This window comes from Carcharodon carcharias, chromosome 9, assembly GCF_017639515.1.
Source record: "Carcharodon carcharias isolate sCarCar2 chromosome 9, sCarCar2.pri, whole genome shotgun sequence".
Taxonomy (NCBI): domain Eukaryota; kingdom Metazoa; phylum Chordata; class Chondrichthyes; order Lamniformes; family Lamnidae; genus Carcharodon; species Carcharodon carcharias.
In genome coordinates this window covers 59,799,611-59,826,472 of record NC_054475.1, presented here as the reverse complement: position 1 = coordinate 59,826,472, position 26,862 = coordinate 59,799,611, and the positions used below count along the sequence as shown (strand labels likewise).

The 26,862-nt window shown below is 43.4% G+C and overlaps 1 protein-coding gene across 1 annotated transcript; it reads left to right on the top strand.

Moving 5' to 3' along the window:
* The first annotated feature begins 464 nt into the window (after positions 1 to 464).
* Positions 465 to 15,841, top strand: zgc:194242 (uncharacterized protein LOC100005854 homolog). Its single transcript, XM_041195800.1, has 2 exons — positions 465 to 960; positions 15,176 to 15,841. Exons 1-2 carry the CDS (start codon positions 525 to 527, stop codon positions 15,373 to 15,375), a joined length of 636 nt encoding a protein of 211 aa, XP_041051734.1. The 5' UTR covers positions 465 to 524; the 3' UTR covers positions 15,376 to 15,841.
* The last annotated feature ends 11,021 nt before the right edge of the window (positions 15,842 to 26,862 follow it).

The window sequence follows — 26,862 nt, the reverse complement described above, 5'->3', positions numbered from 1 at the left end:
GAATAAGATTGGAGAAAGTGAGAGTTTTGTTCGTATGAGTTGCAGTTACAGCTATGTGTCAACTTGCATTCTGTAATGGGGATAGTGAGTGGTGCAGGCACTGATGTGTCACAGCCTCTGTTAACCTGGCCATATCCTTTAGCTCTCTCTCTCTCAGCTGCTGTGAGTTTATGTTCTTGGCAGTGTTCCACCTTTTACTGCTAACGTTGCTTGGCTTAAATAGCCAAGTGGTTATGATACTGGGTTTGTAACCTCAAGATTAAGAGTTCAAATCTCATAATGGCAAACTATGAAACAATGTAACTTCATCTGAAACAGATGGAAACAGGTTTGTACTCAAAAGAGTTACTGCTAACGTTATGGACAAAACCCAGTTGATTAGCTAATTTCATGTGTAAATTTATGCACAGATTGCACTTTCCCTGTATGGCCAACAGTCCTGTCAATCATACAACAGGGGTGAGGTTACAGCTCAGATTGTGCAATAGCAGCAGGAGCATTTTACTTGCAGTTTAATCGTGAATATGCTTGTTGAACGCCTAACCCAGCAACTGGGGAAACCGACCCAGGGCCTGTGGGGATGGTTGGTGACTCGGTTCCTAAAGAAGAAGAATAAGTTGCTGGAAGTGAATGCTGTCAAACTGTGTGACATTCAGCCTGAGAATGTGGTGCTGGAAGTGGGCTTTGGACCAGGCCTAGGACTGCAGGAAGCTGCCAGGTGTCTCACACATCCTAGAGGGAAACTGTATGGCCTGGATTACTCAGACTACATGTATAATGTAGCCAGCAGGAGGTTGCAGGCAGACATTCAGACAGGGAAGGTGACACTGTTTCTGGGGAGTGTAGAACACATCCCTTTAGAAGACAATGTGGTGGACAGGGTGTTTCATTGCAACTGTTACTACTTCTGGCCTGATCTACGAGCTGGGAGCAAAGAGATCTACAGAGTCATGAAACCAGGTAAAGTGCTAGAGCTGCTCAATTAATACAAATCCCGAGGTTTGTATGAATCTGAAATGGGGATGTCGGGATAGTAATGATGACAACATAAAGGCTTGGGCACACAAATCTTTTACTGACTTTTCACTGATTATCCTGGTAGTCATTAAATTAACATTTAGATTGTCTAAATGAGCTATACAGGGTCTTGAACCACTTGTACATTATTTATGGAAACATAGGAATAAGAGCATCATTAATGGATACTTCCTAACACCAGCTCCTGTTCTCCCGCCACCTCCCCTTCCCTCACACACCCACTTCACCGGTCTGAGCAGCAGCCATGGATTTTCCCAGGAGAAGCAGGAAAATTTAAAAAAATCAGAGCCCATAATCATATATAATACAGTGGTTACAGCACAGAAGGCGGCCATTCAGCCCGTAATGCCTTTGCCAGTTCTCTGCAAGAGCAATTCACCCAGTCCCATTCCCCTGCCATTTCCCTGTAACCCTGCAAACCTTTTCAGATAATAGGTCTTTTGAAGCCATGAATCTGCCTTTACCACACTCTCAGGCAATGCATTCCAGATCCTAACCACTCACCGTGTTAAAAAAACCTTTCTTCATGTCGCCATTGTTTTTTTTGCCAATCACCTCTGGTTTTCGATCCTTCCACCAATAGGAACGGTTTCTCTCTATCTACACTGTCCAGACCCCTTATGATTTTGAACACCTCTATCAAACCTCTCTCAACCTTTGCTTCTCTAAGGAAAACAGTTCCAAATTCTCCAATCTATCTACATAGATTAAGTTCCTCATTCCTGGGACATCCTCGTGAAACTTTTCTGCACCCTCTTCAATGTCTTCACATTCGACCTAAAGTGTGACACCCAGATTGGACGCATTACTTCAGCTGAAGCTGAAGCTGTGTTTACACAAGTTTAACGTAACCTCCTTGCTCTTGTACCCTATGTCCCTATTTATAAAGCCTAGGATCCCATGTGCTTTATTAACTGCTCTCTCAACCTTCTGCCACCTTCAATGATTTATGCACCCAGGTCCCTCTGCTTCTGTAACCCCTTTCAAATTGTACCCTTTAATTTATACTGTCTCTTCTCATTCTTCCTACCAAAATGAGTCACTTCACACTTCTCTGCACTAAATTTTATCTGCCATTTTTCCAACCGTTCCACCAACCTGTCTATGTCTTAACGAAGTTTATCATTATCCTCCTCACAGTTCACAATGCTTCCAAGTTTTGTGTTGTCTGCAAATTTTAAAAATGTGCCCTGTACACCCAAGTCTAGGTCATTAATATATATCAAGGTAAGCAGGGGTCATGTGGAACCCCACTATAAACCTTCCTCCAGTCTGAAAATCAACTGTTAACCATTACTCTCTGTTTCCTGTCACTTAACCAATTTAATTTCCATGTTGCCATTGTCCTTTTTTCCCCCTATAAGTTCTAACTTTGCTCACAAGTCTGTTGTGCAGCACTTTATCAAATGCCTTTTGGAAGTCCATGTTAACAGCATTACCCTCATCCACCCTCTAACCTCCTCAAAAAAATTACAACTAGATTGTTAAACATGATTTGCCCTCAACAAATCCGTGCTGGTTTGCATTAATTAACTAGCATCTGCCCAAGTGACTATCTGTCCGCAGGCATGACTCAGACCTCCCTGTCGCTTGCCATTTCAACACTCCACCCTGCTGTCATGCTTACATGTCCGTCCTTGACCTGCTGCAATGTTCCAGTGAAGCTCAATGCAAACTGGAGGAACAGCACCTCATCTTCCGACTAGGCACTTTACAGCTTTCCGGACTGAATATTGAGTTCAACAACTTTAGATCATGAACTCTCTCCTCCATCCCCACCCCCTTTCCGATCGCCCTTTTTTCCAATAATTTATATAGATTTTTCTTTTCCCACCAATTTCCATTATTTTTAAATGTATTTCCATCCATTGTTTTATCTCTACCTTTTAGCCTATTTCGATCCCTTCCCCCCACCCCACCCCCACTAGGGCTATCTGTACCTTGCTCGTCCTGCTTTCTACCCTTAATGTCACCTATTTGCACATTTCTTAGCTAATATCACCACCGTCGACACCTTTTTGTCCTTTTGTCTATGACATCTTTTGGAAATCTCCACCTATCACTGGCCCTCTATCCAGCTCCACTTGTCCCATCCCCCCTTAAACCAGCTTATATTTCACCTCTCTTCTACTTTTCCTTAGTTCTGTTGAAGAGTCATACGGACTCAAAATGTTAACTGTATTCCTCTCCGCAGATGCTGTCAGACCTGCTGAGTTTTTCCAGGTATTTTTATTTTTGTATTAATTTTGTCATCATTTCTAAAAGTTTCCCCACCACCGAGGTTAAACTGACTGGCCTGTAGTTGCTGGGTTTATCTTTCCACCCTTTTTGGACGAGAGTGTAAAATTTGCAGTTCTTCAGTCCTCTGGCACCTAAGGAAGAGTGGAAAATTATGGCCAATGCCTCCACAATTTCCACCTTTAATTCCCTTAGTATTCTGGGATGCATCTTATCTGATCTGGGTAATTTATCACTTTTAATACAGCCAGCCTATCCAATATCTTCTCCTTATCAATTTTTAATCCATCAACGACCTCCTCTTTTGGTACAACTTTGGCAGCATCTTCTTCCTTAATAAAAAACAGTTGCAAAGTACTCATTTAATACCTCAGCAATGCCCTCTGCGTCTGTGATCAAATACCCTTTTAGGTCAATAATCAGCCCACTCTTCTTTCCATCACCTTTTTACTATTTATATGACTATAGAAGACTATTGGATACCCTTTTATGTTTGTTGCCAGTTTCTTCGCATACTCTTTCTTTGTATCTCTTATTTATTTCCCTCTGAACCATTGATATTAAACCTGATTCTAAGTTGTATAATCCACCTGACATCTGTAATATGTAGCCTTTGTGCTTAATCTCTATCCCTTTCACCATCGATGGGATTCTTGATTGTTTGCCCTATCTTTCCCCTTTGTGGGAATGTTCCTTGACTGTACCCAAGTCATTTCTTTTTTAAAGGCACCACATTGTTCAGTTATAGTTTTGCCTGTTAATCTTTGACTCCAATTTATTTGGGCCAGACTGGCCTCCCCAAATTAATTATTCTTACTCGGGATTGTTCCCTGTCTGTTTCTGTGCCAACCTAAATCTTATGATACAATGATCACTGTTTCCTAAATATTACCCTACTGACACTTGATACAGTTGGCTCACCTCATTCACCAGAACCAGGTCCAGCAATCCCTCCTTTCTCATCGGACAGCACATATATCGATGTAGAAAATTCTCCTGAACATACTCTAGAAACTCTTGCCCTCCCTGCCTTTTACACTATTATTATCCCAGCCTATATTAAGATAACTAAAGTTGCCTATTATAACTACTCTATAATTTTCACATTTCTCTTTACTTTCCTTGAAATTGTTTTTCCTTGCGTCTTTCCCATTAGTTGGTGGCCCATGGAACACACCCAACAATGTTAATGGTATGTCTATTGTTTCTTAACTCTAACCAAATAGATTCTGTCTTTGACTCCTGTAGGGCATACTCTCCAGCATTGTAATATTAACCTGATCAATACTGATACCCCTCCTTCTTTCTTTCCTTTCCTGTTTTCCTGAGCACCTTGTATCCTGGAAAATTTAGTACCCGGTCCTGCCCTTCATCGAGCCATTTGGTTATCTGTGCCTGCAGCTCATCAACCTTATTCACCACACTCTGCATATTTACATACATGCACAGTAACCCTAATTTAGGCCTGATTATATTCCCTCTTACTCTCACCCTACCTAAAACTTACTATTTCCCATTCTAGTACTATCTGTCTCTCCTAATTCTCTGTGCTTCTTGGTGTTCCTCTCTAATATTACCTCCTGGTTCCCACACCCCTGCCAACTTAGCTTAAACTCCCCCCAATAGCACCAGCAAATCACCCTGCAAGAAAATTGATCCTGGCTTTTTATAGGTACAACCCATCTGACCTGTACAGGACTCATCTCCCCAATTGTCCCAATGTCCCACAAATCTAATGCCCTCCCTCCTGTGCCATCTCTCCAGCTATGTATTCATCTGCTCTATCCTCCTATTTCTATAGTCACTTAGGTGTGGTACTGGGAGTAATACAGAGATTGCTACTTTTGAGGTTCTTCTTGCTATTTTCTTAATTAGCTCCCTAAAGTCTAACTGCAGGACAACATCCCTCTACCTCTGTCATTGGCACTGATATGGAGCAAAACTGCTGGCTATTCACCCTCCTCCCTCAGAGTGCTCTGCAGCCGCTCAGTAACATCCTTCACCCTAGCACCACGGAAGCAACAAAACATCCTGGATTCAACTCCTGTCTGTTACTCTAACTACTGAATCCCCTAATACTATTGCTTTCCAACCTTCCTCCTGCCACCCCCTCCACCCCTCCCGTACAGCTGAGCCAGCTGTGGTGCCATGGACTTGGCTGTGGCTGCACTTCCCAAATGAACCATCGCTCTCTTCAGTATTTGGAACGTAATACTGGTTGAAGAGTGAGATGACTCAGGGGGCTCCTGCACTACCTGCCCAATCCTTCCTAACTGTCTGGCGGTCAACTATTCCCTGTCTTAAGCTATCCTTAAGCTACGGTTTGATCACTGTATAAACATACTATCCACGTAGCATTCAGCCTCACTGATGTGCCACGGTGATGCAAGCTGTTGCTCAAGCTCTGAAACCTGGAGCTCGAGCTGCTGCAGCTGACAACACTTCCTGCGTATACACTTATCCAGGACATGAGAAGCGTCCTGGAGTTCCCACATGGAACAGGATGTGCACTCCATAGGCCCAAGCTGCCCTGCCCTTCCTTTATTTATGAGACAATTAAACTTACTGCTTAAATAAATAAAGGCTCACCGGCTACTCGCTAGTGAGCTGCTTCTCCTGTACTGGTGTACTTTATTATGTAGCAAGGTTAACTAAGATTATAATTTATAGTTTATTATTTAGATTAAGTTAAAGTTTACCAGTATATTAATCCTGACCTAGCTTCTGTTCCTTTTCTCTCTCTCTGTTGATTATGATGTCACTTTTTGATCGATTGTGCCTTGTTTGATTACTCCTGTTTGATTTGACTCCTGGCACACTTCTTCAATCTCTGCTCTGTTCCCATTGTTTAATATCTGGCCTCTGATCTCCTGGTGGTCTTTGAATCTCTGCTCTGCTCCCATTGTTTTTCATCTGGCTTCCGTCATTTTGGAAACATGTTTTCGAAAATTCTTCATCAACCTCCTCGGGTGATTGAAACCAATCCAGGAGATACCATGAACCAAGTGTAATTTATAAATTATACTCTCTGCCCAGTCCAGTTTCCTCTTGGAAGCAGATAATCAGCACGACACCAGGAGGCAATATATTCCAGAGGCTCACTGCTTTCTGAGAAAGGAAGAACTGTCTAACATCCAGTCCATTCCTACTTTGACATAGTTTAAAATAATGCCCCCTGCTCCTCCCCAATCTGCCAAATTGGAACAATCTGTGAATAATAACAACTTGTGTTTATATAGAACCTTTAATGTAATAAAGCATCCCAAAGTTGTTTCACAGGAGCAATTTAAAACAAAATTTCACATCGAGACATATAAAGAGATACTAGGTCAGATGACCAAAAGCTTGGTTAAAGATGGAGGTTTTAACGAGTGTCCTAAAGGAGGAAAGTGAGGAAGAGATGAGGAGAGGTGTAGGGAGGGAATTCCAGAGCTTAAGGTTGCTTAAGCAACTGAGGGAACAACCACCAATAGTGGAGTGATTGAAGTCAGAGATGTTGAAACGTCCTGAATTAGATGAATATGGATATCTCAGAAGATTGTGTAGTTGGAGGAGATTACAAAAAGTTCCTGCCTATACTTAGTTATAATTAGAACCTTTCAATCCCCTATGCAAAAACACACCTCTGTGCATGTAACCAGGTATTAAAGATAATTGGATTTATTCGTGGTTCCTCTTATTGGTGTACTGATCCAAGCTCTACAATCTTGCTTCCCCTTGGGATTCCTATAAATGTCCTTGTCCTAGTTTTTCACCTTAGACTGTAATGTATGAGTGCCTACTGAGTGGAAGGAGTATCTGTGGCCCCCGTGCCACAGGCCTACAGTGAAATGCCCATGGCCTGCATAAGAGGAGGCTATATGCTGTCTCCAATATGGGTAAAGCACACTGTCATTGCTCTTTCTAAATGATCACCCAGTCTGTCAAAGATGGCTCTTCTAAGCAAGGTCTCACTGGGGACACAATCAGCTTTTCTGTGCCCTGCTTGTTTTTTCACAGTTTTGGGATTCTGCTGCAGATGGTTCTGTAGATGCCCATCACTCCATGGTATTCAATGTGAGTAAATCCTTCTGCAGGACTGCAATGATGATGGAGGTGCACTGCTGCATTTTCTGTTATAGCTATTCCAGGCTGCTCTCAAAGATGAGGTAAAGGGCATCTGCTTTTGCATTAGATCTGTACCAAAGGCAGCTTCATTAGGAAACCAATCCCTTGTCCTTGCTGTTGCAAAATACGCAGGCGTGCCATTTGTCTAGATGTTTCCTCTTCCTCATCTGCCCTAACCACTTTTGCTTCCTCACTTTTGTATTGCAATTCACTCAATACTCCTTCCTTGTTCTCCTTCCTTGTATCTGGGCTGCTTGCAGGGGCTGGTGGAATGCTTGTCACAATGTGTTGTTAACTGTGGAGGTACCATTCACTCCAGCTTTCTTATCTTGCCAATGAACTACAAGCTTCCCTTTGCAGTTAATCTCTTTGATACAGCAAATGTTTAGGACACTTTGTATATGAAAGGAGAATACACATGAATTCTGATGAGAACTTATCATGACTTGTTAAGTGTGCCTAACTGAGGAGATAACATTCATTTACTGGGTAACTTCATCCCAGAAAGCTTGAGGCTGTGGTATTTTGGGGGAATGGGGAGTAACCTTCTTCCCAAAGATCTTCCATTGACTTGGAATAGATTGCTGGAATGTTATCCAAAGCCATCATCTAACAACCTGAAAACTGCACCCTGCAACTCCAAACTCCACCGAAGGAGTGTCTGACCATTCTGCGCCAGCAATACTTTCAAAGCAACTTTCCTATTGATAGCCGATGAATTCTGTGGTGTTAACTTACGTCTGTTTTCCATATGGAGTGCACCCATTCTAATGAGGTGGTGGTGGAAGCTCTCGACAGAACATCCTGTCAGGGCAACCCCAACTCCCCCCACCCCCCAACTCGTGCATCAGGGGTGGCACAGTCCTGATTTTTCCTGGGAAATCAGGGCTTTGAGCAGGATTTTTGGCCCCCACTAAGACTCAGATTGGGGGCAGTCAGCAGCTAAAAATTGCCTGGTTGGTTGACATGCCAGTTCTCTGGTTCCCTCTCATCTCTGGGCCATTTTTGCACAGGGCAGGAAAATCCCATCAGGCTCATTAAAAGCCTAACTGTGACGAATTAAAGGAGGCCATTTGGAATTTTCCCTGGTGATTCTCCTGATTCCAGGCCCCTCATTCCCCAGTGAATAAACTACTCTTAAACAAATTAATTTAACATTCATTTTGCTCCCCTTGCTCTCCCATTTTGTTTAAGTAATTCAGCTAGCTTGGAGATCAATGTATTATTTGCAAAGCAATGTAAGTTATTTTGCCACAAAGCACAGGTTTACAGTATTTTCCCATCCAACACAGCTCAGAGCATTTTTAAAAGAACTGAACAATTCCTGTCCCAAACCCATCATAAACAAAATGACAACTTCTAAAGGGTCCTGTTTCAGGAGGATGATAGTCCGCACACACAGAAGAGTTAAATTTGATGAAGTTTGATCCATATACAACAAAAAACTTCTCTGACACATGGCAGAAGCATCCCAGATTTGTGCAAAGTGCGAGCAGGGAAAAGGAAGTTTAACCCACTGGCCGCAATGGCAGCTTTTCATGCAGTATTGTTCCATTCCCAGTGTGTCTCGGCTCATTAATAATTCATTCCTGGGAACACGCGTGTCGTTGGCGTGGTGGCCTCTGATTTGCCCGCCCTGCCATCATCTCAGGCATTCAGTAAACCGGGCACCATATTTAAAGGCCGTCCCTGCACGGAGCTAGCACTCTTAAAGGGATAGGAAACTGCTATGGACTGTAAAACAAAAACAGAATTACCTGGAAAAACTCAGCAGGTCTGGCAGCATTGGCGGAGAAGAAAAGATTTGACGTTTCGAGTCCTCATGACCCTTCAACAGAACTGCTGTGGACTGTTGGCTGCCAAAGAGGCGTGCTGATGGCATGCTGCCCTGAAATTTAGCGGACCCTCCCTCGAGCGCCTACCGGACGCAGCAGAGGCCCGCTGTGATGCCCTCTACCCCCAATCTGAGTGAAGACCAGCAAGCAAAGTCACCATTCCAAGATGGGAGGTGGTGGCAACGGTGGTCGGTGTCAATGCTCTGTGAAAGAGAACAGCCACCCAGTACAGAAAGAGGATGAATGATCTCCTCCATTATGCCAGGGTAAGTCACTCTTCTCATCACTCTGAACTCACAAACTCATCACACATCCACAGGGATCTCACTCACTGCCAGTTCAAGGGACATCACCATTCACTCTCTCAGACACACCTTCATCTGCCCTGTGGATCATGTCTTCATCCTGTCCATGGCACCACTCACCAACCACACATGCCAGGCATCCTCGTTAACTGGCCAGCAGGCATCCTGCTTATACTGTTTCCATCTGATCCACAGCAGGCGGCGGCAGGGCCTTCCAAGGTTTCTGGCACTCGGAGGACTGCTGGAGGCCAGAAATTTGCTCAGTCCGAGTCAGGTGATGAGCCTCTGGACTCGGTCATGTCTCAGTTGCTGGAGCTGTAAAGGTAAGCTCGGGAACATCAGGAGCGGATGACTGTTGCACTCCTCAGATTGCAGTCCGTCCACCTTCAGTCTGAGATGATAGCACCGGCATACTAACACACCAAGGTAAACACTGGTGGGATGGTGGCTGCCATGGAGATCTTGGTCCAGGATATTGGTCTTGCACTGCTGTGCGGGCTGAACTCCATCACTGATACCATAGTTGGCCTCCAGCAGTATCAACGCAATTGGGGGGGCGGGGCAGCTCGATCTCACTCCAGCTTCCCCTTCTCCTCCAAGGAGTCAGCCTGGGGCCCTCAGGCACCCATACGAAGGAGGATCAGCAGGTGCACACCCCGGGGCCATCCACCCAAGTGACTCCGGAGCGCCCAGCCCATCCAAAGGTCCCCTTACTGTGACCCCAGCAGTTCCAGCTTCACAAGTCGAGGAGGGTGCCATTGCCACACAGCAGGACACTGAAAGTAGGCCGGGACCCTCCAGGTCTTTGCCCCTCAGAGGATGCTGATCAAGATCATCACAGACAGGGTGTAGCAGGCTGCCTCCACCTCTGCTGTGGATGTCTGGGGAGCACCAAGACATAACAGCAGGGTTAGGAAGGTTAAGAAGATGTAGTCGCAGAGCCTGGGCATGGGTGTTAATCACTTCTACATAATGTTCACTATTGTTAATAAACTCCCAAGAGTGTCTCCTTGCCTATGTTATGATGAGCAGTGTTCATGTCACTCAGATGTAAAACTTTGGTCCCTGCACAAGGTAAAGACAGGTGTCTCAGTCCAGGGAGACTGTGCTTTGTGCAACCTTCCCAGCACACTGATGGTACCACCTTCACTGTCACTGGACACATCAGTCATGCCTGCACCTCAGTGGGGCTTATCATTGCTGCCAGAATGTCCTGGGCCAGCGGTACAGAGTTCCGTCATTCTCTCTGTGCTCCCAGCACCTTTGAGGTATGGCTGGCACCACCCCCAGCACCCCCATCTCATCAGCATCTGTGTCCGGTGACAGTGTGGTCCTGAACGGGTCAGCTCACGAAGGATGCCACAGGATCAGGAGAAGTTAAAGTTTCCCTGCTGCATCTCCATGATATGACCCTATTCAAAGAGCGCAAGCGAGGTGCCATCAGCCAGACAGGAGACAGATATTCACATAAACTATGTGAGGATCTATGGAGTCTCCCCACTGCATGTTGCCATCATCCTCCTGGAATGTACAGACTATGGACATCCACTGTGTCTCTGTGACAGGAGCCTTATCACAGAGGGTATGTGCGCTGCCATCAGCTAGACAGGAGTCAACCGTTCACAGATGTAGTGTGAGGATCTATAATGTCTCCTCACTGCATGTCGTCATCATCCTCCACAAATCCAGCAGATATGAGGGCCTCCCGAGTGTGCCTGTCTCATCTGGCCAGTGCAATGGCCTCATCACCATCATCCTCGACTTTGAAGACCTCCTCACCCTTATCCCCATTGATGCCCTCCTCATCGGAGGGGAAATGCCTCCATTTCCTCCTCAGCCAGTTCCTCCCCCTGTTGCAGCCCCAAGTTGTAAAAGGTGCAGCAGATGACGACGATGTGTGACACCTTCTGTGGACTGTATTGTAGGCTCCACCAGACCGGTCCAGGCACCGGAACCTCATTTTCAGCATCCTAATGGTTTGCTCCATCAAGATGCAAGTTACAGCATGAGCCTCATTATACCTTCACTCTGCTGCAGTCTGAGGCCGCCACACGGGTGTCATCAGCCACATCCTCTGCAGGTAGCCCTTGTCCCCGAGGAGCTAACCCTGCAGCTTCTGTGGACCCTGGAGAATGTTGGGGATCTGTGACTGACTAAGAATGTAGGAGTTGTGGACGTTCCCTGGGAACCGTGCGCAGACCTGTAGGATGTGTTTGTGGTGGTTGCACACCAGCTGCACATTCAGCAAGTGGAAGCCCTTGAGGTTGACATAGTTCCTAATGTCAGGGCCCATAGCCTTTGCACTATACAGTGTCTTCAGCCATTTCTTGATATCACGTGGAGTGAATTGAATTGGCCGAAGACTGGCATCTGTGATGCTGGAGACCTCCGGAGGAGGCTGAGATGGATCCACTCAGTATTTCCGGCTGAAGATTGTAGCAAATGCTTCAGCCTTATCTTTTGCACTAATGTGCTGGGCTCCCACATCATTGATGATGGAGGTATTTGTGGAGCCTCCTCCTCCAGTGAGTTGCTTAATTGTCCACCATCATTCACAACTGGATGTGGCAGGACTGCAGAGCTTAGATCTGATCCGTTGGTTGTGGGATCACTTAGCTCTGTATCACTTGCTGCTTATGCTGTTTGGCACACAAGTAGTCCTGTGTTATACCTTCACCAGGTTGACACCTCATTTTTAGGTATGCCTGGTGCTGCTCCTGGCCTACCCTCCTGATCTCTTCATTGAACCAGGGTTGATCCCCTGGCTTGATGGTAATGGCGGAGAGGGGGATATGGTGGGCCATGAGGTTACAGATTGTGGCTGAGAGCAATTCTGGGTGTAATAAGAACCTCTCTTGGTTAAGTCTGAAGGCCCCTGAATGCATCCCGGAGAGTGCTGGCCACCACTGGCCAGAGTTTAGCACACTGCATGGCCGCCCGAAACCCCACCCACCTCCGCCCCACTCCACCTGCCCGATTGGCAGCAGCTTTGCCCATTGGACTGCATGCTGTGCTCTCAGCTCAGGTGCAGGCTTTCTCCTAACCCACACTGCAAGGCCATGGGAGAGACTGGTGCAAACCAGGATGATGACAAAGCAAGGGGCTGTGAGCGCCTCCACCGGTGACTGCTCCACGGCAGCTTCAGCAAGGAGATTGTACAACTTGCCCAGTCGTCCAATTGCTTTGCAGTCCACTAAAACCCTCATTAGTTTACAGTTTGTGCCCGAGGGGTGAGAAGCTCTGGAGCATTTGGTGGCACTTTCATGCCTCTGCATTGCTTGAGTGGGCAGATAAGCTAGAGGCCCAACTGCAAGCATGTCAGTGTGGCTGTGTTTGAACTGTCTCAGCTGCAGAGGAATGGTCACTTTATAGAGGGGGTTCCCTAATGTGTGGCTGCTTCCCTCCCCAACCCCCCACTGCATGTGCTTGTGCACCACCATCAGACAATGCAGTCTTGCCCCTTCAACTTGCCCAAACCGTGGTGCAGCCCTTGCCCCAGCACCACACTGTCAGTCAGCTGAGAAAAATTGACTTACCTGTGCCCTCGCCTGAATGCGCAGGGCCTCAACCTTGAAGTTGAATGGGTGACCCTCGTGAGCAGGCGCAACATTACTGTGCACTTCACCTCCGAGGTCTCCTCAAAGTTCAGCTCACCAGGTGTTGTAAAACAGGTGAAACGGATGATCCAGCGTGGGAGGATTCCAGCGAGCAGGGCTTATAATGGTACGTGGACAGATTAAACTGACATTCTCGACATGCGGCGGCTGGAAAGATGGCCGGCCATTGATGGGCGGAGTGGACGAACACAAACCGGTTTCACAACAGCGTGAAACCAATTTTTGGCCTTCCCACCATATTGTCTGCTCACGCCCGCCATGATGCCCAAAGCTAGCAGGCACAGAAAATTCCGGCCAATGTATCACTAGCATGTTCCTCACATCTCTTCCTAATATCTATCAAGACCAGTCACAGAAGTCCTTCTACAAAGCCCTCTGGGGAAAGCGGTGGTGTAGTGTTATTGTCACTGGAGCAGTGATCCAGAAACCCCGGATAATGCTCTGGGGACCTGGGTTCAAATCCCACCATGGCTGATAGTGGAATTTGAATTCAATAAAAATCTGGAATTAAAAGTCTGATGATGACCATGAAATCATTGTCAATTGTTATAAAACCCATCTGGTTCACTAATGTCCTTTAGGGAAGGCAATCTGCTGTCCTTACCTGGTCCAGACCCACAGCAATGTGGTTGGCTCTTAAAAATGCCCCTGAATAAGGACAATAAATGCTGGCCTAGCCAGTGATGCCCACATCCCACAAATGAATTTAAAAAAGCATAAAATGACTGCAACAGTTCCCTTTCCATTACATTAAAAAGATCCAAAGTAAGTAGCCAGGAGGTTTATGTAGAACTAGGGTTTTTATTATTTTATTAACAATAACAAGACTGACTTTTTTTTTGCTTTGTGGGCTGGGGTTTGGAATGTATTATTTTTTGGGAGAGAAAGGGAGATCCAGAGACAAATGGGTCTTAATGAAATGGGAAAAAAAAGTCTCTGGATAACAGGCACCCTCCCATTCAGACTTTTTATTTAGGCCATGGTGACGTCAGGAGGCCTGTTGGATTATGTCAAAGTGGGCAGCGTGCGCTGTTGAGCTGCTGGCCTGTTATTTGGAAGTGCAGCCAGGTTTGGTACCTATCAGATCACTTGAGATCCCAAGTACAAATGGCGTCCTCTCAAATCAACAAGCTCCTTTACCTCTACCCCAGTGAGAAGATGCCTAGATGAAGCCAATTTACCCTGCTGGTGATTAAAGCCCTTCATGTGCGGTCAGGATCTGGGCTTGCTGCTCCTGACTGCAGTCTATGAGTCTCCCTCACACAACCATCGGCATTGACCAGGTTGCCTTATTCTTCCTGAAGGAATTATTTGCTAATTTTTTGACTGGAATCAATCTTGTTGTTACTTGACGGTTTAACTGACAGTTAAGGGTTTTTAAAAAAAGAAGTCCTGACAGTTGCTGAGACTGGGAAGGACCTTTGGGCAGCTTTGTGGGTTTCCGGCGGGCTTTTAAAAAAATCCGACATTGGCAGTTCTGATTCTTTTTTAAAACCGGTCTTTGGGTTTAGAAGCTGTGGCTGCTCAGTCTGGACAATGAGCCCACGCCCTGGAATTTTGTATGTTTTGCACTCTCCTCTCCTGGGCCCTGCCTCCAGGTTCCTGCACCACCAGGGGTCAGTGTTGGTGCCTGGAGGTGGCTACTGAAGCTATTTTTTAAATTAAGGATTTTTAAAAGTTGGAGAGCGGATACCTCCATTTTGAAGCATCCTCTCTCTTCCTTACCTTCCGTTATAGCCTGCTGCTCCTCTCAAGCTGGACTCCAGCTTTGAGAGCCAACCTATTGTTGTCCACTTCATTGGATAAAGAACATGTCTCCAGGTCTCTTTAAAAACTCCAATTAGTGACTGTGTCCCCACAGCCTGTTTCCTGAGAGGGAAAATCCTGCTCATATTGTTTGCTCCCAAATTTTGCACCATCTCTATTCCACTGGTGTTGTTACTTCCTCATTATATTGCCATTGAGATTACTTCTTCACGTACCTTCCAATATAACCATGTATCAGAAAACTGAGTACTTATCTTTCATTCAACAGGTGGTCTGATGGTCACCACCCTGAACCTGGAGGCTCTAAAGAAGATTGTTGCTGCTGGATTGTTAAAGCATACACAATGGCCACCTGAACCATACATGGCGGTTCTTCATGACACAGGATTTGTTGATGTGCGTTTGGAGGACAAACAAGACAAGGGAATATCCTTTCAGGCTATCTTTGCTACAGCAAACAAGCCCTGAATGTTGTCTGAGGCCTGATAGCTGAATAATTTGAATTTGCTGAAGCTGTCATGTGATCCTTATATATAATATATAAAAATAAATGGGATCATAATCGCTTGTATCAGTTATATTCCACTTAGCCAAAACAGGTTTAGAAAGATCAGATAAGGAGAACAATTTTACTATGGGTTGTGTTGTTCCTTTTTGGAAATTAAACACCACAGGGTATAACCTATTTAGAAAAGATAAAGATGGAAAAAGGGGAGATGGAGTAACTGTACTTATTAGGGCTAACTAAATGGCAGTAGGAAAAAGGGACACAGCTATCAGCAAAACAAAAGTAGAATCCACATTGATAGTGTAAGGAAGATATATTTTTGTTTCTATTGGACTGTTGTAAAAAACATATCGTTTTCTTTTCGAACCAAAAATGAAAATTGCTGGAAAAACTCAGCAGGTTTGACAGCATCTGTGGAAAGGAAGACAGAGTTAACATTTCGAGTCCGTATAACTCTTCATCAGAACTGATGAAGTGTCATATGGACTCAAAATGTTAATTCTGTTTTCCTTTCCACAGATGCTGTCAGACTTGCTGAGGTTTTCCAGCAATTTTTGCTTTTTCTTTTATCTTTTTCTTTTCGGTTAGACTCTAGATTAGAATTACAATTTAAATTGCAGTTTAAAGGACATGTCCACTGGAACAGGATGAGAGATATATACAATGTTGCAGTCCTGGCACAGAGTGTGCCATGAAAGACAGGATGGTGCCAGGGAGCTGCTAGACAACAGCATTTTAATTGGCTCCTGACCAGGTGACCAGGGTTTTCTGCGGTAGCAGTGCAGCCAAAAGCTCCTGGCCTGCAAAGAGAAAACATTTAAAATCTCTTTTCCTCATATCTCCATAAACTGCTCTCTCTCTGAGGAAACCCCTGTAAAAAGGAAAAGGGGAAAATCACTGTTAGAGACACTGAAAAGCAAGTTCTCAACCAGTGAATTAAATACTGAAAGTGCTGGAAGATCGCCTTGTGTCATCAATAAGAACTGAAAGCAATTTGGAAGACATTGATCAAAATCAACCCATTGAATCCTGTACTTCAGATTGGTACTGTTGAGCAGTTTTATCCCAGCCTTAAAATCCATGTTTTATGTATCTTATGTGTCTTATGTGTCGTGTGTGTGTATGTTTATAGGGATTTAAGAAGGGGGTATCATTTAAGTTATAGTGTTAGAAGTTAGCAGTTTATATTCTTTCTTTTGCCACTAGTTAAAGACAGTTTGTTCAATAAACAGCTGTTTACTTATTAAGTTTATAAACCTGGGGCTTGTATTCTGTTAACTAAATTAAACAATTAGGTAGAATTGGGGCAATCTGGTGGTTTGGTCAAACTTTTCACATTTGTCATGGCTCAGGGAACAGTGGGGCTTGATATTATAGCGCACTATCCCCATGGAGTCATGACAATAGAGATAAAAAGAAATAAAGGTTCAATCTCATTAATAGGTGTGTTAATTGGTGTAGACCACCTTATAGTGGAAGGAAGAAATATGCAGATTAGTTGGGGAATTGAATAAAAAACAGAATAATAATTATTGGGGATTTCAACTACCTGGCTATTAATTGGACAGAAGAGGTAGGAAAAGGGGATAATGAAATGGAATTCCTGCAATGTGTACAGAATTCTTTTCTAACCCAATATGTAAGAAAAATAAAGGATGATTCACTATTGATTAAAGGAAGATTAGCCTGGGTCTCTGGACTACTAGTCCAGTGACATTACTGCCATGCCAACATCTCCCTTGGTCCACAAGGATTAATGCCGGGACCACTGCTGTTCATAATTTACATTAACCACTTGGACTTTGGAATCAAAAACACAATTTCTAAATTTGTGGATAATGCAAAATTGGTGGTTGGGGGGGTTGGTTCGGGATGAGGGGGTGGGTAGTCAATACTGAGGAGGACAGCAACAAATTACAGGAGGAGATGAACACACATAATGGGCAAATAATTGGCAAATGAAGTTCAACACAGATAAATGTGAGGTAGTACATTTTGGCAGGAAGAGGAATGAGGTCTCTTATAGGTCGAGTATCCTTTAGCCGTAAATCCGAAAACTGAAAACATCCAAAAACTGCATTGACATTTAGTGTGGGAAGCCTAGTTTGTCTGCTCTGTTTACCTTGCGATTTTTGTGGTGAACATGTCAAAAAGAAACTTAGTACAGGTACTCTATATTTATTATTCAGTGATACATCTTACTTATCGAGCCATTTTATTGACTTCAGACCATAGCTAGCCTAGGCTTCGGCTATTGTAATGTAAGTTTATATGCGGTATCCAAAAACTGAAATTTTGTGAAATCCAAAATGCAATTGGCCCCAAAGGTTTCAGATAAAGGATACTCAACCTGTACTACATGGAAAACACAGTTGAACTGGGGTAGAGGAACAAAGGGACCGTGGAGTACATAAATCACTATAAGTTATGCCACCAGTTAGCAAGGCCATAAAAAACAGGAAACCAAGTACTAGATTTTATTTCTAGAGGGATAGAATTGAAAAGTAGGGAAATTATGTTAGACTAAACTTTGCATGCAGTTCTAGTCACCAGAGTATAGAAAGGATGTAGAGGCAGTGGAGAGGGTGCAGAAAAGGTTTACAGGGATGGTACCAGAAATGTGCAGGTATACTTATCAAGAAAGGATGAACAGGCTGGGTCTCTTTTTCTTGAAAAAAGGAGGCTGAGGGTTGACCTCATAGAGATCCTTAAAATTGTAGAAGATTTAGATTGAGTAGATTCAGAGAGAATGTTTCCACTTGTGGTGAAGAGCATAACTAAAGGCCAAGAAATCCAAAAGGACATTCAAAAGAAACCTCTTTCCCAGACAGTGGTGAGAACATGGAACTCGCTACCACAGGGCTTGGTTGAAGTGAATTATAAAGATGCATTTAAGGGGAAGCTGGGCAGGCATATGAGGGAGAATGGAATAAAAAGCTATAATGATAGATTCAAATGATGTAAGATGGGAGGAGGCTTCAGTGGAGCATAAATAACATAGACTGATTGGGCAGAATGGCCTCTTTCTGTGCCATTGATCCTATGGAATCCTATGATGAAGAATTAAGGATTAGGTTAGTTGACTTAAGTGGAAAAAATAGCCTCTATAGATTTGATGAGTCAAGTTGTCTTTTTCTGTGCCCTAAAATGCTACAGTTTTAACCATTTTATTAAGAATTGCATTAAAATTATAATTGGAGTTTTGTAAATGTGGTTTTGAGAATTTATCTGGATCCATATTAATCCTTTCATTTTAATGATTGTGCTGTTCTAGCATCTGGTTTAGCTGGTTGTAAAAAAATTGGGACAGATGACAATTAGATACATCAAACTTTGCTTATTGAGAACACCCATCCAATATCATCATCTGTAGATGTGAGTCATGTGACTTGGAGGAAGCATGATGCATAGTCATTTTGAGCTCTGTTCCCTCTATGGAATCTTCAGTAAGGAAAATCAAAAGGCTGGCCATTCGTTGAGAATAATGGGCCTTGTCTAATTGTGATAGCTAGGGTCCAGTGGTAACACTCTGACCTCTGAGTCATGTTATGACATGGCAGATGAAGTGTGCCAGGTGGACCAAATCCATGAGGGAAACTTGGTTGCACTATCACAATGGTTTTGCAATTTGTATTTATTACGAGATGTGTGAACTGAATTCAAAAGTAATAAGTCCACCAAGACCTTTAGAGATTTTAAAAAATTAAATTAAAATGTTATTAACAATTAAAAGATGTCAAGCACATACGTATGACTACAATTACTCCTATAATAACTCCCAATTACACTCCCTTTAAGGCAACAGATAGATTAAGGCACAATAAACTTATGCACAAATGCTGGAGGCTTCATTAAGGCTATTTCACACACTCCTGTTAGATATTACATGGCCTTCTCTTTCCACATAGCCTTTCATTCTCCTTTATATGTGTTTCTTTCTTTTTAATATGTAAATTCTATTGTTCCATATGTCTTATCTTCCTCATAAAATAAGAACTTTCATGTTGCCACTATATATTGTCAGTAACCTTTGGGAAAAATAAACACATTCCTTAGCCTTGTTTATCTGGCTAGTTGTAAACAGACTAAGATCCCTTTGAAATCCAAATATCCCTTCATTTATCTAAAACTGCAAATTCTCATCACACCTTACATGCTAAGCCAGCAACCATGCTTACTCATTAGCATGTCAAGCACCTAGCTTCTTTTGATAATTTAAACTTGCTGTCTACTTGACTCCAAATGTAATTAAATTACACAGACAGACCCAACAATACTTACCCCCATAAACCGACTTTACAATAACCCCAAAATATTATGAAAATTACATGTTAGCTTTATGACAGAAGATTGTGGGTTCAATTCCCACTGCAAAGATTTGAGCACAAAAATCTAGGCTGACACTCTATTGCACTACCGAGGGAGTGTTGTGCTGACAGAGATGTCATCTTTTAGATGAGATGTTAAACTGAGGTCTTTACTCTCACAGGTGGACATAAAAGAATGGCTTTATTCCAAGAAGAATAGGAGATTTCTCCCCAGAGTCTTGGCCATTATTTATCCCTCAACCAATATCACTAAAGCTAATGATTACCTGGTCATAATCACAATTTGATTTGTGGAACCTCACTGTACACATATTGGCCACTGAGTTTCCTACATGACAACAGTGACTACACTTCAACTATATTTAATTGAAAAGCATTAGGGTCCTTAGGTTGTGAAAGCCACTATATGAATGCAAGTGCTTTCTTTACTCAAGGTAGCAATCTAAGAAACAGCATGATCATTGAGCAAAGAACTCGTAAGTGCTGTATTGATGAGACTTTGGAAGAATCACAGGACATTGAAAGGGAAACGAGAACACTTTTCAGTTTCTTAACTGTGGTAAAGTCTGTGTCCATCCAGATATTTAGAGCAGCAAAGCCTACAATACAATATTGGCGATTTAAAAAAAAATTAAACCCCCAACTGCAGCTCCATCTTGACTCCCTCCTCAGAAACAAGAGGACAAATAACTACTTATATATTTTATTGGAATCTTTTTTCACTGAAATGACCAAATCTATGTGCAATATCGCAAGTAGATTGCTTTGTCCTGGATATCAAGCTTTATAAGTGCTTTGGGGCGATACCTATCCAGCCAAGTGGAGAATATTCCATCAAATTCCTTACTTGTGCCATATTAGGTGGAGAGGCTTTGCAGAGTCAGGAGGTGAGCCACTTGTCATAAAATACCTAGTCTATGACCTACTGTGGTGGTCATGGCATTTATGTGGCCTATCCAGCTGAATTTCTAGTCAATGGTAAGCCAGTGGAAATTTTGGCAATGGAATGCCATTGAATGTGAAGGGAAAATGGTTAAGCTCTCTCTTGTTGGAGATGGCCATGTCTGGCACATGTGCAGCGTGACTGTTGCTTGCCACTTATCAGCCCAAGTCTTCTTCAGGTCTTCCTCAGTATCTGAGGAAGTTTGAACGAAACTAAACACTATGCAGTCAGCATAGAGCATGAGAAGCTGTAAAATGAAGGTAGGTACACCACAACCCCTGAAACAGCCCTTGTTACATATCTGGGCTTTATTTGGACAACCTTAAAAAGACTGTGGTGTAAAATTTTATTTTGGGCAGTGGTGCACACTACTAATTTATATCCCTGTGTGTACCACTCATTCAATCATCCAATTTACAGCTGTATTCTTCTCAGTATTTCTATTAATTCAAAGATAACACTTTTTAGTCTGTCATTAATACACAAATACATATAGAACCAGGTACTAGCCCTCACATCTAAACCTGCAAATAGCTCTGAGCAGTTAAATATGCTGTTATTTTTCTCACAATTATATGTTTCATTTTTTTGTTATTCTCCCCGATATTCTAGCACCTCCTAATCACACAAATTAAAGTATCTAACGCTGCCTCATGTTTTGATCAAAATAACTGTTGCAGGTCATTCTATCTCTTTATTATTCTGCTTTCTTTTTGCATCCACTTTGCTTCCCAAAAGAAACCTGCTAATTCCTGTTGAAGAACGGAAGGGGGGGCTGGGAAGGCGGAGGACTTCCTCGTGAACCTGCCCCTGGGCTTGGCCAAGTTGGTCATTAATAGGTCCAGGCAGCGGGTGATCGAAGGGGTTGTCCGACCTGACTGTCTGCCCCTCTTCTGCGGCTACATTCATGGCCGGGTGTCCCTGGAGAGGGAGCACATGGTGTCTGCCGGTGCCGCCGAGGCCTTCCGTGTCCGGTGGGCACTGCGGGGACTGGGGTGCTTTATCGACCCTCTTAATCACATTTTGAGTTGATGTTTGTAAGTTTGCATTAAACTTTGTCTTTGATTTTTTACAGCTGACCCGACTTAGGGGTTGTGTTTATGTTACCCCTGATTTTGTTGCTTTCGTTTATTTCGTTGACTCAGAAAGAGTATAATGGCCTGAAAGTGGGATCAATGTCATCCTAGTTTGAATTCTGCAGAACTAGGTTCCCTTTGCTGATCCTCATGAGATACAGAGCAACAGAGAAGAGAAACCTAAGTTACTGAGGCTCTGTGGGCTGTGAACTGAATTGAGATCTTTCTAAAGTTGCATTCATTTTTGCCCCTATGGCTTTATTCAAATGGGATTCAATGAGTTGCATATGATGCAATTATAGGTCAGCAGCATACATTGTACATAACACTAAGGCAATGTCTGGTTTCTCATCACCATTACAGTGACTGTAACCTTTCTGGGTATTCCTTGTTCAACTTGAGAAATGTCAGTTTGTGGTTAGAACTTGCAAAGTTGAACCTATCAAAGTTTAAAAACAACAAAAAAAACTAGACATTGGTAAAGTTTTTTGAGGTCAGGATGTCCCCAAAGAGATGATCCAACACATAATCCACCACAGGCTATCCCTTCCATTCATGTGTAATGGTTCAGCACATGTGGAGAAGAAGTCTGCTCAAGTAGATTATGGAGCCACTCTAACCAAACTGAAATCAGCCTGTATGAACAGCATGAATAGGGAATGAAAAATTTGGGCCTTACAATTCAGCCAGCTTTTCTGGAGCCATGGTTGGTGTTACGTCTGCCCTTGCCAAGTGAGTACACTACTGGTGCAGACAGTGCTGGATGCTACATTGGGGAAGGTGTTAGGAACGTGTGTCATAAGCATGGAAATTAGGCAGATTGTGATGTCAGGCAGCATATTGTGCTGATTTGACTTCAGCAGTGCCACGTTTGACCACAGTGCTCCAGCAAACATCCTCCTTTAACCATACCAGCGCTATTTAAAGAGATCATAAACTCCTTTCAGGTTAGATGCTCATTGATTTCTACTGCCTGTTTCTGAGCTATTAGAAGTGTTTGGTGGTTTGTACTATCATATAAAGTTGGTGAAGACTGCAGGGTGTGATGCTGCACATAGTGAAGGCCTTGGCTCTTCAAGGGTTTTGCTCACAACACTTGCTCATGGGTGCTGTAGTTACCAACCCCACTGGTCTGCGGCATGACAGGGAGATTGAGCAGAGGTAACACAGAGGAGGCCAAACTGTTCAAAGAGGGAGGAGGAAGTGGGGGAAGAGGACTTTCAGCAGGATCCCACATCCACCTAGGGTCTTCAGGGTGCAATTCTCTTATCTTAACCTCCGCAGGGAACAGTGTGCAATGTCTGTGTTTCATAAAGGAGATACGTCAAAGAGGAGGTATGGGAGGGAGGGAGTTGGCATGGGAGGGAGGGAATACCATGAGAGGGATGATACGGGAAGGATGGAATGGCATATAAGGGAGTGGAGGAGCTGATGCAGAAGTCTGCTAGTTCTGCGATAAAAGCTAACACAAAGCATACATTCTCAAAGCAACTTTATCAAACAAACCATCCAATATTCCACACAAAGGTCAAACAATCACCTTTGTGCATTCCTTTATTGTCTGCCTTCCCTGTACCTTTACCTGGCCTAGGTTTGCTAGGGAGTACTACACTAGTGGCTGCAGCATGGCTGGTGGAAGTTTGCTGGCTTTAAGAGGATTAGACTACAGATACCTTACAGGCAAATCTTGAGCAGCTCTGGGTCTAGAAGGCATAGCTTCAGACTGCACCATATTTGCAAAGGCAGCAGCAGCCTGGACATGCAACAACAAGGGCACTGACAGAGTGGCAGTGGTGGAAGTTATCATCATGAGAGTGGACAGTAGGCCTGTGCTCCACAAAGCCATCAGTCCCCTAGGCAATGCTAGCAATATGTTAGAGGTCAGAGAGCTGGACAGTTGAAAAACCCTGCAAGCCCCTTTGAACAGTGGTATCAGCAGCCATGTTGGCAGTAGTCTAAGACCGAATAGCAGCAAGCTGAGCACAATTTCAGTCACAGCATCGGCTGCAGCACTCAGGAGCTCAATGATTTCTGCTTGCGTTGGAATAAGAATTGAAACATCATCGTTCATCGGGCTCTGCATTATAGTTGGGTCCACAAGTGTTCTCATGGAGTTGGCTACCATTTACACACAGTAAGGATACGTTCCAAGGTCTGCATGAAACTCTATGCCAAATTGGTGCTAGATTCCTGCATGTTTTCTTGATAATGACTACAGGCTTTCTGCAGGCCTGTTAATGCACCAAGCATTTCCATGTGGATGCCTATAACCCTTTTCCTTTACACAAGCCCATTGAGATTCTCATTTTAGTCCAATGAACAGAACTCATGCTGAGTTCCTATTAACTGGATAGCTGGTATCATTTTTATTCTTTCATGGGATTTGGGCATCATTGGCTATGCCAGCATTTATTGTCCACTCCTAATTGCCCTTGAGAAGATGGTGGTGAGCCATCTTCTTGAACTGCTGCCGTCCATGTGGTGTAGGTACATCCAGAGTGCTGTTAGGAAGGGAGTTCCAGGATTTTGATCCAGCAACAGTGAAGGAACAGTAATATATTTCCAATTTTTTAAATTCATTCATTGGATGTGGGCGTTGCTGGCTAGGCCAGCATTTATGACCTACCCTAATTGTCAGCAGGGTGTGTGCCTTGGAGGGGAACTTGCAGGTAGTGGTGTTCCCATGCATCTGCTGCTCTTGCTCTTGCTCTTTTAGACAGTAGAGCTTGTGAGTTTGAAAGGTGTTGTCAAAGGAGCTTTGTCGAGTTGCTGCAGTGCATCTTATGGATGGTATATACTGCTGCCACTGTGCATCAGTAGTGGAGGGAGAGAAGGTGGTGGATAGCCTGCCAATCAAGCAGGTTGCTTTGTTCTGGATGGTCGAGCTTCCTGAGTGATGTCAAAACTGCCCTCATCCAGGCAAGTGGAGAGTGTTCCATCACATTCCTGACTTGTGCCTTGTATATGGTGGACAGGCTTTGGGGAATCAGGAGATGAGTTACTCCTCTGATTCGCCTCTCACCTGCTCTTGGTCACACCATTTTTATACGATAGTTTCTGGTCAATTGTAACCCCAGCATGTTGATAATGGGGAATTCTGTGATAGTAATGCCATTGAATATCAAGGGAAGATGGTTGGATTCTCTCTTGCTGGAGATAGTCATTGCCTGGCATTTGTGTGGCGTGAATGTTACTTGCCAATTGCCAGCCCAAGAATGAATGTTATCTAGGTCTTGCTGCATTTGGACATGGACTGCTTCAGTATCTGAAGAGTCATGAATGGTGCTAAACTTTGTGCAATCATCAGCGAACATCCCCACTTCTGACCGTATGATGGAGGGAAGGTCATTGATGAAGCAGCTGAAGATGGTTGGGCCTAGGACACTACCCTGAGGAACTCCTGCAGTGATGTCCTAGGACTGAGATGATTGACCTCCAACAACCATAACCATCTTCCTTTGTTTTAGGTATGGCTCTAGCCAGTGGATAGTTTTCCCTTTTTTCCATTGCCTCCAGTTTTGCTGGGGCTCCTTGATGCCATTCTCATTCAAATGCATTTCTATTTTATTAGCTTGGATACAGGGTTCCTGTAAAGTTTATTCTCTTCACTCACTTCATAATAATCAATGTTGATTATTGCATTGACACAATATATATTGCTAAGGGTCATGTCTGCCAACTTCAGTTACTCCTACCTGCTATCCCAGGAAAAATAAAGAGCTGGAACATTGTTTCAATGTAAAGGGTTTATTAATTTCAAAGATTAGTTTGATAATATGCCATTAATCATAAATTTAAGAGGATCTATAGTAAAACAAAATAAATATTCTCTTGAACTATCACAAATACATCAACTTCTAGAATCTAATTCAGGAAATGTAAACAGAATAAATCAATTGACAGAACTGCTGAATTTTAGTGGAATGGGACAGACTCAGTTTCCTTCAGCTTGATGCTGGTTTGGTCCCTGCAATTTACACTATAATTATAGCATTGATGTGAAATGAAACCACAGTGCATTGATGCTGTAGCTGTGGTGTGAATGCAACCCTTGAAACACTACCCGGCATAGACATTCATTGAAAATAATTAATTTTTCAAAGGTTTTGCCCTTCCCCTGTTTTTGGTCTTTTTCACCATAGTCCCATTCCAATGGCATTGCAGAAACTGTACTCTCCATTTACACTGAGCAAATCATTAAAGCTCAGCCAGCTATTTCTATCTCCTTTTGTAAATTGAGAACATCTTGAAAAATTTAAGAAAATTGCATTAAAGTTTAACACAAACTTTTGAAAGTTGATATAATCAGATGATAATTAGATTCACAACAGCAAATTGTCAAAGATGAATTAACAGGACAACCCCATTCAGTCTCTGCTCAGATGATAGCTCCTGAAACCCTTGGCCTTGATTAAACAGATTGCCTTATAACTAACACAGTGAATATTCAGATAGTATAACAGCAGCAATAAATCAGTCAGAAATAAACTCCATCTCCACTCAAATCTTGTATAAATCTGGTCACTTTCTAAGGTTCCTGAATTTTATAAGTAGTTAACTGCAGGACACAACTCTCTTTACAAGGGCTGGAGAGGAGTCTGATACAATTAAACCCCTGTTTACTGTACTTGCAGGCTGTGTCTGACTCTGCAGCAGCACATAAATAGTAAAGCAATTTTTGCATGATCTTCCTGAATGACAGAGAAACCTTAGGGGCTGTGTGGCTTATCCTGCTCCTAATTTGTTTGTCCTTATGTGCAAGCAAAAGAAAATGCAGTCAGTCCACATTGACTGACTGACTGACCAGCCAAGTATCCATTGCGGCAGCACTCGCAGGTTTGATAATGTATCGAATTGTGGCATACCCCCACCCCCCACTTCAAAAAATGGGAGTGCAGTGCCATTCTAACTCACCAATAACGTCGCTCTCAAATTTTCTGCATATTCAGAATTTGGTGTTCAACCTGAGTACCCAACAAGGATACGAACACTGCAAGCTAATTACAAATTATCACGTAACCTGAAATACATTATTAATCTGTTCATTTATTTTCAAAGTAAAGGCATAGTGATGTTGGGCAGTTGAAACTCCTATGTATG